At 41.4% G+C, this 13,213-nt stretch overlaps 1 protein-coding gene across 4 annotated transcripts in view; it reads right to left on the reverse strand.

Moving 5' to 3' along the window:
- Positions 1-13,213, reverse strand: part of pcsk5b (proprotein convertase subtilisin/kexin type 5b) — a 371,873-nt gene that overhangs the window by 170,208 nt on the left and 188,452 nt on the right. For all 4 annotated transcript variants that reach the window (XM_043712351.2, XM_043712341.2, XM_043712369.2 and 1 more), the window contains exon 12: positions 7,233-7,421. In XM_043712351.2, coding sequence (XP_043568286.1) covers positions 7,233-7,421 — 189 coding nt within the window. The remainder of the gene's footprint in view (positions 1-7,232; positions 7,422-13,213) is intronic.

Here is a 13,213-nt window from a genome sequence, read left to right on the forward strand (position 1 = left end):
AAAGAATGTGTTAAACAGCATAACAATAAACACAAGCATTTAATCATTTTGAATAAACTATACATAGTCTACATTAACCATTGGACTCCAATAATAAATCGGATTTATATCATTAGTTATTTGGCAATATTATTAAATCAACACATAAGACTATCCTTTGGCATTTGAAAAGGGTGAGCCTAGAGATCCTGTATCATTCTTGAGTGTCATTTTATCACTTTTTTTAAAAAACAACCTTAAGAAATGATGGTGGACTTTCATAAACTGTAGTGGTTGATGCAATAAACCAGCAGTTAGAATCAACTATGTTTGTATAGGGCTAAAATCACATTTAGACCTGCTCTGGTAAGGATGGTGGATGGATTTCCTTAAAAGATCTAAGTGAGACACTGGGTTTTATAAAGACAATCTGATAGCCACATGATCACTTTTATTAAGTTCAGAATTTTGGTTCCTTTCTTTCAAACTAAAAATCCCAGTAACATGTGTGTGTCCCCATAGAAACAAAGAGAAATGAAATCTGGGAGTTATTGACATACAGAGGAACGATTATCCAAAATTCGGATTATCCGAAGAAGATCGCAAGGTCCCGATGCTTGGCTAAACTGTGTTATCTGAACATTTGATTATCTGATCAAAATACTCCCCGCTCTCATGTCAATCAGACAATCCAGGTTCCTCCGCTTTCATTTCAAAATAGAAAGCCAATGTAGAAAAGCAGGCACTTTAGACTTGAGAAGCACTATGCAACTAGACAAGAACAAAGTCAAAGGAAGAATTGGAAAGAAAGGCAAAATAAGCAGGCAATAAGTGGAATGTAGAAATTAAAATGGACAATAAAACAAAAGCATTTCATTTCTTGCAGCAGTTTTAAACCTAAGCTAGGCATTATGCAAATACTGCACACCTTGATATGTATATGAAATTTTTAAAAATTACCAGCACACTGTATAAATGCAGGTGCTGGTGTTTCCCCATAGGAAGTAGTGATAGATTTGGGAACAATTCCCTCTAGCAGCCATCTTCAACAGCCATAATAGGTCTTGTGCACTTCAGAAGAAAACTTAAAATTCACCATAGCTCAGAAGTAATGTGGCCATTTGCAGGGGTCAAACTGATTACACACACAGGTTGTGCAACCCTGCAAGCTAACAGTTGCACAATAAACTGAACTTTGCCGGGCGTGTTAAAAGCTTCCGACCCAGTGAATTAGTACTTGACACGCAAGCAATCTATGTATGGTGTGTTAATGGAGTGGAATACTTTAAACAAGGCCAGTTTCAATACAGTAGTGGGCCTTTGCCTGTTCTGCACCTGCAGATATTAGATAAACTATCCATTGAGCAGCTGTTTTCCCTCAGGAATAGCTCCAGCCACTCATCAGCTGGCAAAGTGAACTTGAGAGGAAATCCAGACACACTAAACAGTCTAATCAAAACTTTCTGTTCTGTTCCGAGAGACTGATTACCATGAAAACATTTTCCTTTCGAACAAGTCTGTTTCAGACATTTTTGAACACTATTCTAAACATGTGTTCAACTGCAAAGGATCAGTTTAGCTCACTATAATTACAGTTTTCTATGTGCTTATTACTTGCGAATAAAAAAAAAGCGCATTATTTCACAAGAATGGGAAGCCCGTCTTGGGCTGCGTCAAAAGCAGTAGATTATTAATTTTTGTATAACTTTCCAGAAGCATTCTTCAAGATCCACACCCAACCTTTGTTCACCCACGCACACGTGGTTGGAAAATACCAGAGCAAAGAGCCAAGTTGAATTGTAGTCATCTTTCTCTGTATTGGATGGCAGTGGCAACTCATACTTCTGGTGCTAACTTGAAGAAACATTAAGCTATATTTTCATCTTCCACAGATGGTGGAACCATTTCAACCACTGGTCACTGGTTTTCCCACACTTGGAGTGAAGGAAATTCAATTTTGTTATATCATTTAAATTGCTGCTACAAGTTAAAGAGCTAGGTATGATTTTGTGAATTATGTACTCAATATAGCAAGAACTGCAATCACATTTGTTGAATGATATGATCTCTCTTTGCAAACCAAAGAGGTAGTTGATAATCAAAGCTAGAAAAAAATGCAAATTAGTGAATGACTAGCAATCCTGAAAATATGGTCTGAAAGGAGTGTCCCTTTTATATAGAGCATGCAAATAATACAGGCAATAGAAAGACAGGGCAATAATAAATGATAGAGAGATAAAAGGCAGGGCTAGGAACATATCATTTTACCTCTATGTGGGCTTTCAATGGAAAGTGATGGCTATTCTTCTCCAAGGAGTTAAACTGGCTTTTGTGTTTTTAAATACAGAGGTTATCTTGTGAAAAGAGGTTAAAAGCCATTGCACTTCTGATATTATGACTAGTAATCCAGAGGCTGTGTTCTAAAGATGCTTTATACCAAAGACTGCTTCAAAGACTTGCATTTTGAAAGATTGTGGAAAATGAAATTTAAAGTTTTGGGGATATAGTGGTTTGTTTAAAAAAAGGTCATTGGATGTTTGTTGCAGGCAATGGAGATTTGTTTAAAATTGAAACACACTTCTCAGAAATCTAATAACTGCTAGTTTTGCCATAGAATAAAAGTAAATACAGAGGAGCCGCGATTATCTAGCATTCGACTATCCAAGTATTGGATTATCCGGCAAGATCGCAAGGTACCAATGCAGACTAAACTATGTTATCCAGCATTCAATTAACCGAACGAAATGCTCCCCACACGTCCTTCAGATAATTGAGGTTCCTCTGCACTGCAGATGCTGAACATCTGAGCATGTAAAAGACAAGAAAGTCACAAGGCTAGGATCTGAAGTTGTGGAATTCATTATTAACTGTAGAGGCTGCAAAGTAAGCCAGATGGCCCTTAAGCTTGCTTTGCACCTCATTGGAACAGTGCAGCATTCCTTCGTCCACCAAGGACCTTTGCCCCCTACCAGAGATTCCCTACTATGATGGTTCACAGGGCCCTCAGCTGTGTCCAACCCATTTCCTGCACTTTTGCCCTCACCCCTTCCTTTCTTTTCCATAACAATATAACGTTCCCCTTCACTTTCCACCCCACTATTCTCAGCATTCAAATATCATTCTCTGCCACCTCCAAATGCATCTTCCCCTTCACTCCACAAATCAGCATTTCCCAGGGACTGTTCCCACTGCAATACACTGTTTGACTGCTCCATCACTCCTGACAATTCCTCACTCAACCATGGTAACTTCCCATGCAAATCTCAGCAGATGCAGCATTTGACCATTCACCACCTTTCACCTTACTGTCCAAGCCAGACACCTTCCAGGTAAAGCAGTATTTTACTTTATGCATCAGGAAGAAAATCTATCCTGGCTGGAGTCATGCCTGATGCAGTGGAAGATGGTGGTGGATGAAAGCCAACATCCAGGATATTGCAGCAGGGTTTCTCAGGGCAGTATCAAGGTGACCATCTTAACCTTTGTCTTTCCCTCCAAAATAAGAGCTGATGCTTATACATGTCGAGTTTCTTTAGTGATACAATGTGTGGAAAATCCAACAAGGGGGCGAGACCACATTGGATTTGGTACTGGGTAACGAACCTGGTCAGGTGTTAGATTTGGAGGTAGGTGAGCACTTTGGTGACAGAGACCACAATTTGGTTATTTCACTTTAGTGATGGAATGGGATAGGTATATAATGCAGGGCAAGAGCTTTTGCTGGAGGAAAGGCAATGATGATGCGATTAGGCAAGACTTAGGATGCATAGGATGGGGAAGGAAACTGCAGGGGATGGGCACAATTGAATTGTGGAATTTTTTCAAGGAACAGCTACTGCTTGTCCTTGATAAGTATGTACCTGTCAGACAGGGAGGGAGTTGTTGAGCGCGGGAGCCATGATTTACTAAAGAAGTTGGATCTCCTGTCAAGACAAAGGTGGTGGCTTATGAGATGTGAAAGTCACGTGAAAGTTGAGAATTACAAGTTAGCCAGGAAAGACCTGAAGAGAGAGTTAAGAGGAGCCAGAAGGGGACATGAGAAGTCATTGGCAGGTAGGGTCAAGGAAAACCCTAAAGCTTTCTATAAATATATCAGGAATAAAAAATTGTCTAGAGATAGATTAGGGCCAATCATGGATAGTAGTGGGAAGTTGTGGGAAATGGGAGGAGATGGGGAAATGCGAAATGAATATTTATAGTCAGCATTCACACTGATAAAAGACAATGTTGTCAAGAAGATTACAGGCTATTAGACTAGTCGGGATTCAGTATCATAAGGAGGAAGTGTTAGCAATTTTGGAAAGTGTGAAAATAGTTAAGTCTCTGTGCTGGTTGGGATATATCCTAGGATTCTCTGGGAAGCCAGGGAGGAGATTGCAGAGACTTTGACTTTGATCTTTATGCCATCATTGTCTACAGGAATAGTGCCAGAAGACTGAAGGACAGTAAATATTGTTCCCTTGTTCAAGAAGCGGGTAGAGACAACCCTGGAAATTATAGACCAGTCAGCCTTACTTTGGTTGTGTGAAAGGTGTTGGAAAAGTTTATAAGAGATAGGATTTATAATCATCGACAGGAAGAAGTTGATTAGGGATAGTCAACACAGTTGTGTAATAGGTAGATCGTGCCTCAGAGACCTTATTGTGATCATTGAAATGATGACCAAACAGGTGGATAAGGGTAAAGTGGTTGATGTGGTGTAGATGGATTTCAATGGAAATGTGTTCCACCATAAGCTATTGCACAAATTATGGAGACATGGGATTGAGGGGGATTTAGCAGTTTGGATCAGAAACTGGCTAGCTGTAAGAAGACAGAGAGTGATGGTTGATGGGAAATGTTGATCCTGGAGTTCAGTTACACGTGGTGTACTGCAAGGTTGTGTTTGGGTCCACTGCTGTTTGTTAATTTTATAAATGACCTAGATGAGGACATAGAAGGTTGGGCTAGTAAATTTGCAGATGACACGAAGGTCAGTGGAATTGTGGATAGTGACGAAGGATGTTGTAAGTTACAGAGAGACATAGATCAACTGCGGAGCTGGGTTGAGAGGTGGCAAATGGAGTTTAATGTGGAAAAGTGTGCGGTGATTCACTTTGGAAGGAACAACAGGAATGCAGAGTACTGGACGAATGGTAAGATTCTTGGTAGGGTAGACGAGCAGAGAGGTCTCGGTGTCCATGAACTCAGATCCCTGAAAGTTGCCACCCAGGTTGTTAGAGTTATTAAGAAGACACGTGTGTAAGTTTTATTGGTTGAGGGATTGAGTTTTGGAGCCACGGGGTCATGCTGCAGCTGTACAAATCTCTAGTGCGACTGAACTTGAATTATTGTGTACAGTTCTGGTCAGTGTATTATAGGAAGGATATGGAAGCTTTGGAAAGGGTTCAGAGGAGATTTACTAGGATGTTGCCTAGTTTGGAGGGAAGGTCTTATGAGGAAAGGCTAAGGGACTTAAGGCTGTTTTAATTAGAGAGAAGAAGGTTGAGAGGTGACTTAATTGAGACATACAAGATAATCAGAGGGTCAAATAGGGTAGTCAGTGAGAGCCTTTTTCCTCAGATGGTGATGGCTAGCACGAGGGGTGGTAGATATAGGACAGATGTCAGAGATGGTTTCTTTACTCAGAGTAGCAGGGGTGTGGAACACACTGCCTGCGACAGTAGTAGACTCACCAATTTTAAGTGCATTTAAATGGTAATTGGATAAATATATGCATGAAAATGGAATAGTGTAGGATAGATAGGCTTCAGATTGGTTCCACAGGTTAGCGCAACATCAAGGGCAGAGGGGCCAGTCCGGCATTGTAATGCTCTATGTTATAATAGAAAATTGCTTAATTGAAAGAATGGGGCCTGTAGGAAAAGTGGGATTGGGGCAGACCAGCAAAAACATCACTCTCAATCGCTCAAAAATCACCTAAAAGTCTAACACAAAGTACAGCATAACCTAAATGAAGGTTGAAATCATATTTATTAATAAAACAAAAGTAAATTTAAGTCAGTACATTTAAAAATGTAAGAAAGCTGCTCTATGTACAGTATCTCTCTCAGAAAGCTACTTTGTCAGCAACTGACATTGGCGCACGCGCAGAGACTTCAGCACAGACATTGGTGCATGCGCAGAACGAAACACATGAACCAATCGCCGATGGAATCATGCTTTTGCCAACAGAGGTACACGTTCTCCAAAATATTGTTCCCCAATTCTTCAGCAAAGTTATGCCCAAATTGCGCTGTCGAAATGCGCATTGTCTCAGAATTACCTGTACCTCCAAACTCAGCTTTTCCAATGTTCAACTGGCCATGCTTCTCTCCTCAGAACATTAGCTCACCTCAAATCCTGATGTATGCTGTCTACAACAGCTCCTGATTATCCACTATGACTAATTAAAATTCAAACCTCTGTGGCCTCACCGCTCCCATTTCTAATCTCCTCCAACTGTAAACCACCCTCTACCAACCAAGAGTGCCCCACCCACCCTACTGTGTCCAAATCTGCGCGATCCTTCATTTGTTCAGAGTGTGGGGCTAGAAAAGCACAGCAAGTCAGACAACATCCAAAGAGCAGGAGAATTGACATTTCGGGCCTAAGTCCTGATGAATTGTCTTAAGCTATTCAGTTGTATCAACCACTAAAAAGTAAGAAAGGAATGAAACTGGTTGGAGCACCTGGCATAATCAAAGGAATCAGAAATACGCCAGTGAAGGGCTGATGCCTGAAACACTGATTCTCCTGCTCTTTGGATGCTATCTGACCTGCTATGCTTTTCTAGCACCACACTCTTGACTCTGATCTCTAGCATCTGCAGTCCTCATTTTCTCTCAATCCTTCATCTCTCATGTTATCTTGTGCACTGCATCTTCCTTCCATGACTATGGATGTGTACAGTGAAATTTTCTACCTGGAGAAATAGAATTCGGTCCCTTACAAGAAGATAACGTAGGAGATAAAATAATGTCAATCATTTTGAATGACCAATGACTATTATACTCTTCTGAAATATTCCTCATTTCTTGTGAAATTATTGCTGAACTAGTGATCCAAAGACCCAAGTAATGTTCTAGGGACTGGGTTTCAATCCCACCAAAACAAATAGTGGAATCTGAATTGTAATTAAAAGTCTGAATACAGAATTGCAAAGGTTTAATACAAGTAAATGAAATAATTTCATTAACAGCAATCACTAATCAGGACATGGCATTGGCAATGAATCAAGGAATTAAATATGGCTGATAGTGAAATGCAAATACCTGTTAGACAAGAGCTGAGACTTTGTTCCAGATGGAGAGGTCAGGTATATTGCCAGGTCACCTCGTCGAGGGTGGGAAATGGTGACTCGGACAACAACATGTTCCAAATAAATCACGCGGTGGTTTGCGTTGTCTAAACATCCAGTGGCTTTGTAGACTGCTCTCACGTGATGTTCAGGACGGATAGTTCTGCAACAAAAATAGTCAATGTGATTCAAGGTAAGCCACATAAGTTAAATGTTTCATCATGGGCCAATATCCTTTCGAAGATGAGGCCAGTTACAAATTATTGCTACCATGACTGCCTTAAAAAGCAATTGTTCACAGAAACATTTTATTACATGGTTTCCTAATTATGCCATTCCCTTCAGGAAATGTCTACAGGATTTCAGTTCAATTTTTAAATAAATCACAAACACATACGTTTCTGCAATGAAATTTTAGACTTGGAACCATTTACTGATTTTCTATCAACTTCCCCAAATAGTTTTGCATTCTGCTCAATTGCAAAGTGCTTAAAAGCAATTGAACTACCAGAAAATATTGATAAAAAGAGAGAGAGGTTACTAAAGCTTTTTGGTTTAGACTCAGACAAACATGGAATCTGACTTCAACGATGTCAATGTTGAAGGGTCAAAATCCTCGAACTTGCTCCCCACCAGCATTGTGGATATACCTACACCCAGTGGACAACAGCAATGGAGATGGCATGTAGTGGCAACGATTATGGGGTATTATTGTTGAACTATTAATCCAGAGACCCAGGTAATGGTCTGGGGATTGGGTTTTAACCAAACAGTGGAATCTGAATTGTAATTAAATGTCTACTGATGACCATGAAACAATTGTCTTAACAAACCATTCAGTCGTATCAACCACTAGAAAGGAAGAAAGGACTGAAACTGGACAGAGCACCTGGCATAAATGAAGGACCCGGAAATACCAACTGCATAAACAGTTCTATTGACCCTGCAATGTCCTCTAATGTCAGGGGGCTAGAGCCAAAATTGGGAGTGCTATCTCACAGGCTAGTCAAGCAAAAGCCTGAATTAGGCCGATTATTCACGGAAACATTCCTTGCAAAGAATGTCCCAAAATCATCCTTAGGTATTTTTTGTCACAACAACAGGGTAGATTCAACAGAGGTAGCAGCAGAGTGGTATACAGTCAGGAGAGATCAGCCCGAAGAGTCTTCAAAATTGACTCCAGACACAATGAAATCGAATAGTATTAGGTCAACCTTAGGCATGAAATCTCCTGCTGCCTACGCAACCCTCCTCCCCCACTTCAGAGAAGAATTAGCACTCTATGTTGAAGAGCTCTTGGAAGAAGTACACAGGTTGTCAAGGGCACAGGATGTATTATTAAGGTGTAGAGAAAACTTCAAATGACTATCAAGAGTAGCTTGACAGTCACACTACCTGACCCATTTAGTTGAGACCTAAAGGTGAGAGCTGGTAGTACTGGCTGTGCAGGTGGTGAGGGAATCAATAAAGGGGAAAACCCCAACTTGACCTCATTCTTACCAAAGTGCTTGCCACTGATGTCCATGACCATATCAGGAAGGTCCTTGTGAAGATAAAGTCACACCTTCGCATGAATAATATCAAACATCATGTTGTCTGTTAAATTAATCTAGCAACACAAGACTGAGAATCCATGAGGCACTGTGGACCATCAGCAGTCACTAAACTGTACTCCAGCATAATTTACAACCTCTTGGCCCAGCATATCCCCCACTCGAACATTACCATTAAGATTAGATTAGATTCCTTATGGTATGGAAACTGGCCCTTCGCCCCAATAAGTCCACACCGACCCTCTGAAGAGTAACCCACCCAGACCCATTCCCAACCCTATATTTACACCTAACTAATACACCCAACACAATGGGCAATTTAGCATGGCCAATTCACCTGGCCTGCACATCTTTGGGTTGTGGGAGGAAACCGGAGCACCCAGAGGAAACCCACGCAGACAAGGGGAGAATGTGCAAACTCCACACAGACAGTCGCTAGAGGCTGGAATTGAACCCGGGTCCCTGGTGCTGTGAGGCAGCAGTACTAACCACTGAGCCACTGTCCTGCCCCTAAAGTGTGGAAACAGGCCTTTGGCCCAACAAGTTGCACCGACCCTCCGAAGAGAAACCCACCCAGACCCATTTTCCTCTGACTAATGCACCTAACACTACGGGCAATTTAACTTTGGCCAATTCACCTGACCTGGACATTTTTGGATTGTGGAAGGATTAAGCCAAGGATCAACCCAATTTGAATGGTGAGTGCAAAAGGGCATACCAAGAACAGCACTAGACTAACCTAAAACAAGATTTCAACTTGGTGAAGCTACAAAATAAGATGACTTGTGCGCCAAATGGTATAAACAGCAAATGATAGACAGAATTAATGGTTTCCACAACCAAAGGATCAGATCTAAGCTCTGCAGTCCTGGCACACCAGTTGTGAATTGTAGTGGACAATTAAAAACTTGGAGATGACTCGACAAATGTTCCAATCATCAATAATAGGAGAGCTCAATACACCAATAATGCAAAGACATTGACAACAATCTTCACAGAAGTGCTGAGTGAATGATCCATCTTGGCAGTGGATTCTACAAAGACTATGGGCCCAGATAACACTCTGGTAATAGTAATCCAGAATTTGCTGCAGCGCTAGTCAAGCCATTCCAGTATAGCTGTGACACTGGCATCTACCTGAATGTGGACAATTACACAAAAAATGGGTTAAATTGAACCTGGCCAATTCCCGTCCCATCAGTTTACTCTTGATCATCAGTAAAGTGATGAAAGGTATCATCCACAGTGCTATCAAGCAGCACCTTTGTCACAATAACATCTTAGTGATGCCCAGTTTGAAGTCCTTCAGGGCAGTCAGCTCCTAACCTCAGTACAGCTTGGGCTCAAACAAGGACAAAAGAACTGAATTCCAGAGTTGAGGTGAGACTGCGTTTTATGAAGTGTGGCATCAAGGATTTAGATTAGATTCCCTAAAGAGTGGAAAAGGTCCTTCGGCCCAACAAGTCCACACTGACCCTTCAAAGAGCAACCTACCCGGACCTATTGTCCTACATTCACTCCTGACTAATGCACCTAACACTACAGGCAATTTAGCATAGCCAATTCACCTAACCTGCACATCTTTGGACTGTGGGAGGAAACCGGAGCACCCAGAGGAAACCCATGCAGACATGGGGAGAACGTGCAAGGAGACTGAATCAATGGGAAAAGATTGGAGTAGTAACTGGTAGAGAAAAAACATAGTCACGGTTGTTGTAAGCCAATTGAGCTCCAGAATATCCTCAGGATAGTGCCCTTGGCCCAACCATCTGCAGCAGCTTCAGAATGATCTTCCCTCCATCATAAATGTTAGAAGTGGGGATGTTTGTTGATGGTTGCACTCCCCACATATTGAAACAGTCCATGTACAAATGCAACAAGACCTCGACAATATCCAGGCTTGGGCAGGCAGGTGGCAAGTAACATTCACACCACCAAGGAGGAGTCAAATCATCAACCTTTGACATTCAATAGCATTACTACTGAATTCCTTCACTATCACCAACCTGAGGTTTATAATGGACTAGAAACTGAAATGCATTAGCCATATAATTACAGTGGTTAGAGGCAGGTCAAAGACTGAGAATACTACAATGCGTAATGCACCATCTGACTTCTGTTATGGACCAGGTCAGACCCCCTCAAAATATTTCATGAAGATAGCCCAGACCCCGACTTTGCACGTTGTTTTAAGCAGGTGTAAAGTGAATATTCCAAGAGTGATGCAGCTGGCCCTACCACTCAGTTTTAAACAAAACAGAATTTATTTACAGAGTATTAAATGAAACATGAACAAAAGTATAGGTGTTGGGAAGTCATGTTGCAACTGCCCAGGATATTGGTTAGGCCACTGTTGGAATATTGTGTGCAATTCTGGTATTCTTCCGATCAGGACAACATTGTGAAACTTCGAAGGATTCAGAAAAGATTGTCAAGGATGTTTCCAGGGTTGGAGGGTTTGAGCTATAGGGAGAGGCTGAATAGGTTGGGGCTGTTTTCCCTGGAGGTTGGAGGCTGAGGGGTGACCTTAGATTTATTCAAAATCATGAGGGGCATAGACAGGATAAACAGACAAGTCTTTTTCCCTGGGATGGGGTAGACCAGAACTAGAGGGCATAGGTTTAGGGGGAGAGGGGAAAGATATAAAAGAGACCGACGGGGCAACGTTTTCATGAAAAGGGAGGTACGCGTATGAAATGAGCTGCCAGAGAAAGTGGTGGAGGCTGGTACAATTACAACATTTAAGAGGCATCTGGATGGGTATATGAATAGGAAAGGTTTGGAGGGATATGGGCCGGGTGCTGGCAGGTGGGACTAGATTGGGTTGGGGTTTCTGGTCGGCATGGACAGGTTGGACCGAAGGGTCAGTTTCCATGCTGTCCATCTCTATGACTCTAAAAGAGAACCGAATTTAAAATAACTTAACCTATCTGAAAAACCCAATCGACTCTTTTTGCAACTTAATGCTGCTGTTCCAAATACTTGCAACATTCCCATAAACACCACCTCAGCAAAAAAGGTAAAATTCAAAACACAGGTTCTTACAGGAGAGAGGATCAGCAGCTTTAAACAAAACAGCTTGCGAAAACCAAACCAAACTAAACCCTGAACTGGGAGAACCTGCCGCTCCCCTTTCATTGTACAAGTGTTTTTAAAAACACTTAAAAGCCTTTTCAAGTAGATATTTCCAGACACATCAGAACTTCTGCCTTTACAGCCCTTCTAAGAGAAAAAAAAAGACAGAATAAGCTTGTTAAAGGAGCAGCAACGTCACTCTTCCCAAGCTCATCTAGCATCTTTAAGTCACAAGTCAAGAGTATGATGGAATACTCCCCACGTGCTCCAACAACACTAAGAAGCTTGACACATTCCAGGCCCGAGGAGCTGGTTTGATTGTTTGTTTGTGGATATAGTGCCATCCAGTCACTCTATCACTAATGCTAAGGAAGTTACAGAAAGGTCTTATCTGCATGTACTAGTTATAAGGAAGGACTCAAACAACCTATAGTATATGGGGCAGTAAGGGACAAGCATTCCTAGATTGTATTTATAAGAATTTCCTAGAGTAGTTTGTACTCAGTCCAACAAGAAATAGGCACTGCGAGACCTAGTTCTTGGAAACTAGGTGGGCCAAGTATATCATGTGACAGTGGGAAATTATTCTGGCAAACAACAGGCTTCCATTGACAAGAACAAGACAGGGCCAAATAGACTGGAGCCAAAGTAGGTGGAAGAAACAGCTCCTCGTCCAAATGGCTTACAGACAATTCAGGTACAGTTAAGATATATTCCCTCAAAAGGAAAACACAGGGCAACAAATTCAGAGCTCCCTGGATGATGGAAGACATAGAAATTAAGAAACAACGATGTGCCTATGATAAGTGCTGAGTAATAAATTCAATTGAGAACCAAGTTGAATAGCAAACTTAAATATGTGCAGCACACAGGATGATCAGTAAAAATTGGCACCTAACATAAATGACTTTGGGACAAACGTCTAGTACATCAGTAGAAAAAAGTTCCGAATAGATTAAATAATGTCAATTGAGATTATGAAGACAAGAGGCTGAGGTCTTAAAACAATACTTTGCATCCATCTTAACCTGCCAGACAGATGCTGCCTAGAGGTGTTAACCTGGCCATGAGAAGGGATTAAATTTGACTAGGTGGTGGTATTGGATAACTGTCAGTACCAAGTTGATAGGTAAAAACAATGATTGCAGATGCTGGAAACCAGATTCTGGATTAGTGGTGCTGGAAGAGCACAGCAGTTCAGGCAGCATCCGAAGAGCAGTAAAATTGATGTTTTGGGCAAAAGCCCTTCATCAGGAATGTTGATAACAACCAGAGCTGGATGAGTTGCATGAAATGATATTAAAAGGTAGTGACTAAAAATTAGACA

This window comes from Chiloscyllium plagiosum, unplaced genomic scaffold, assembly GCF_037043375.1.
Source record: "Chiloscyllium plagiosum isolate Xiang-an unplaced genomic scaffold, Cpla_swu_hap1 HiC_scaffold_2, whole genome shotgun sequence".
NCBI lineage: Eukaryota > Metazoa > Chordata > Chondrichthyes > Orectolobiformes > Hemiscylliidae > Chiloscyllium > Chiloscyllium plagiosum.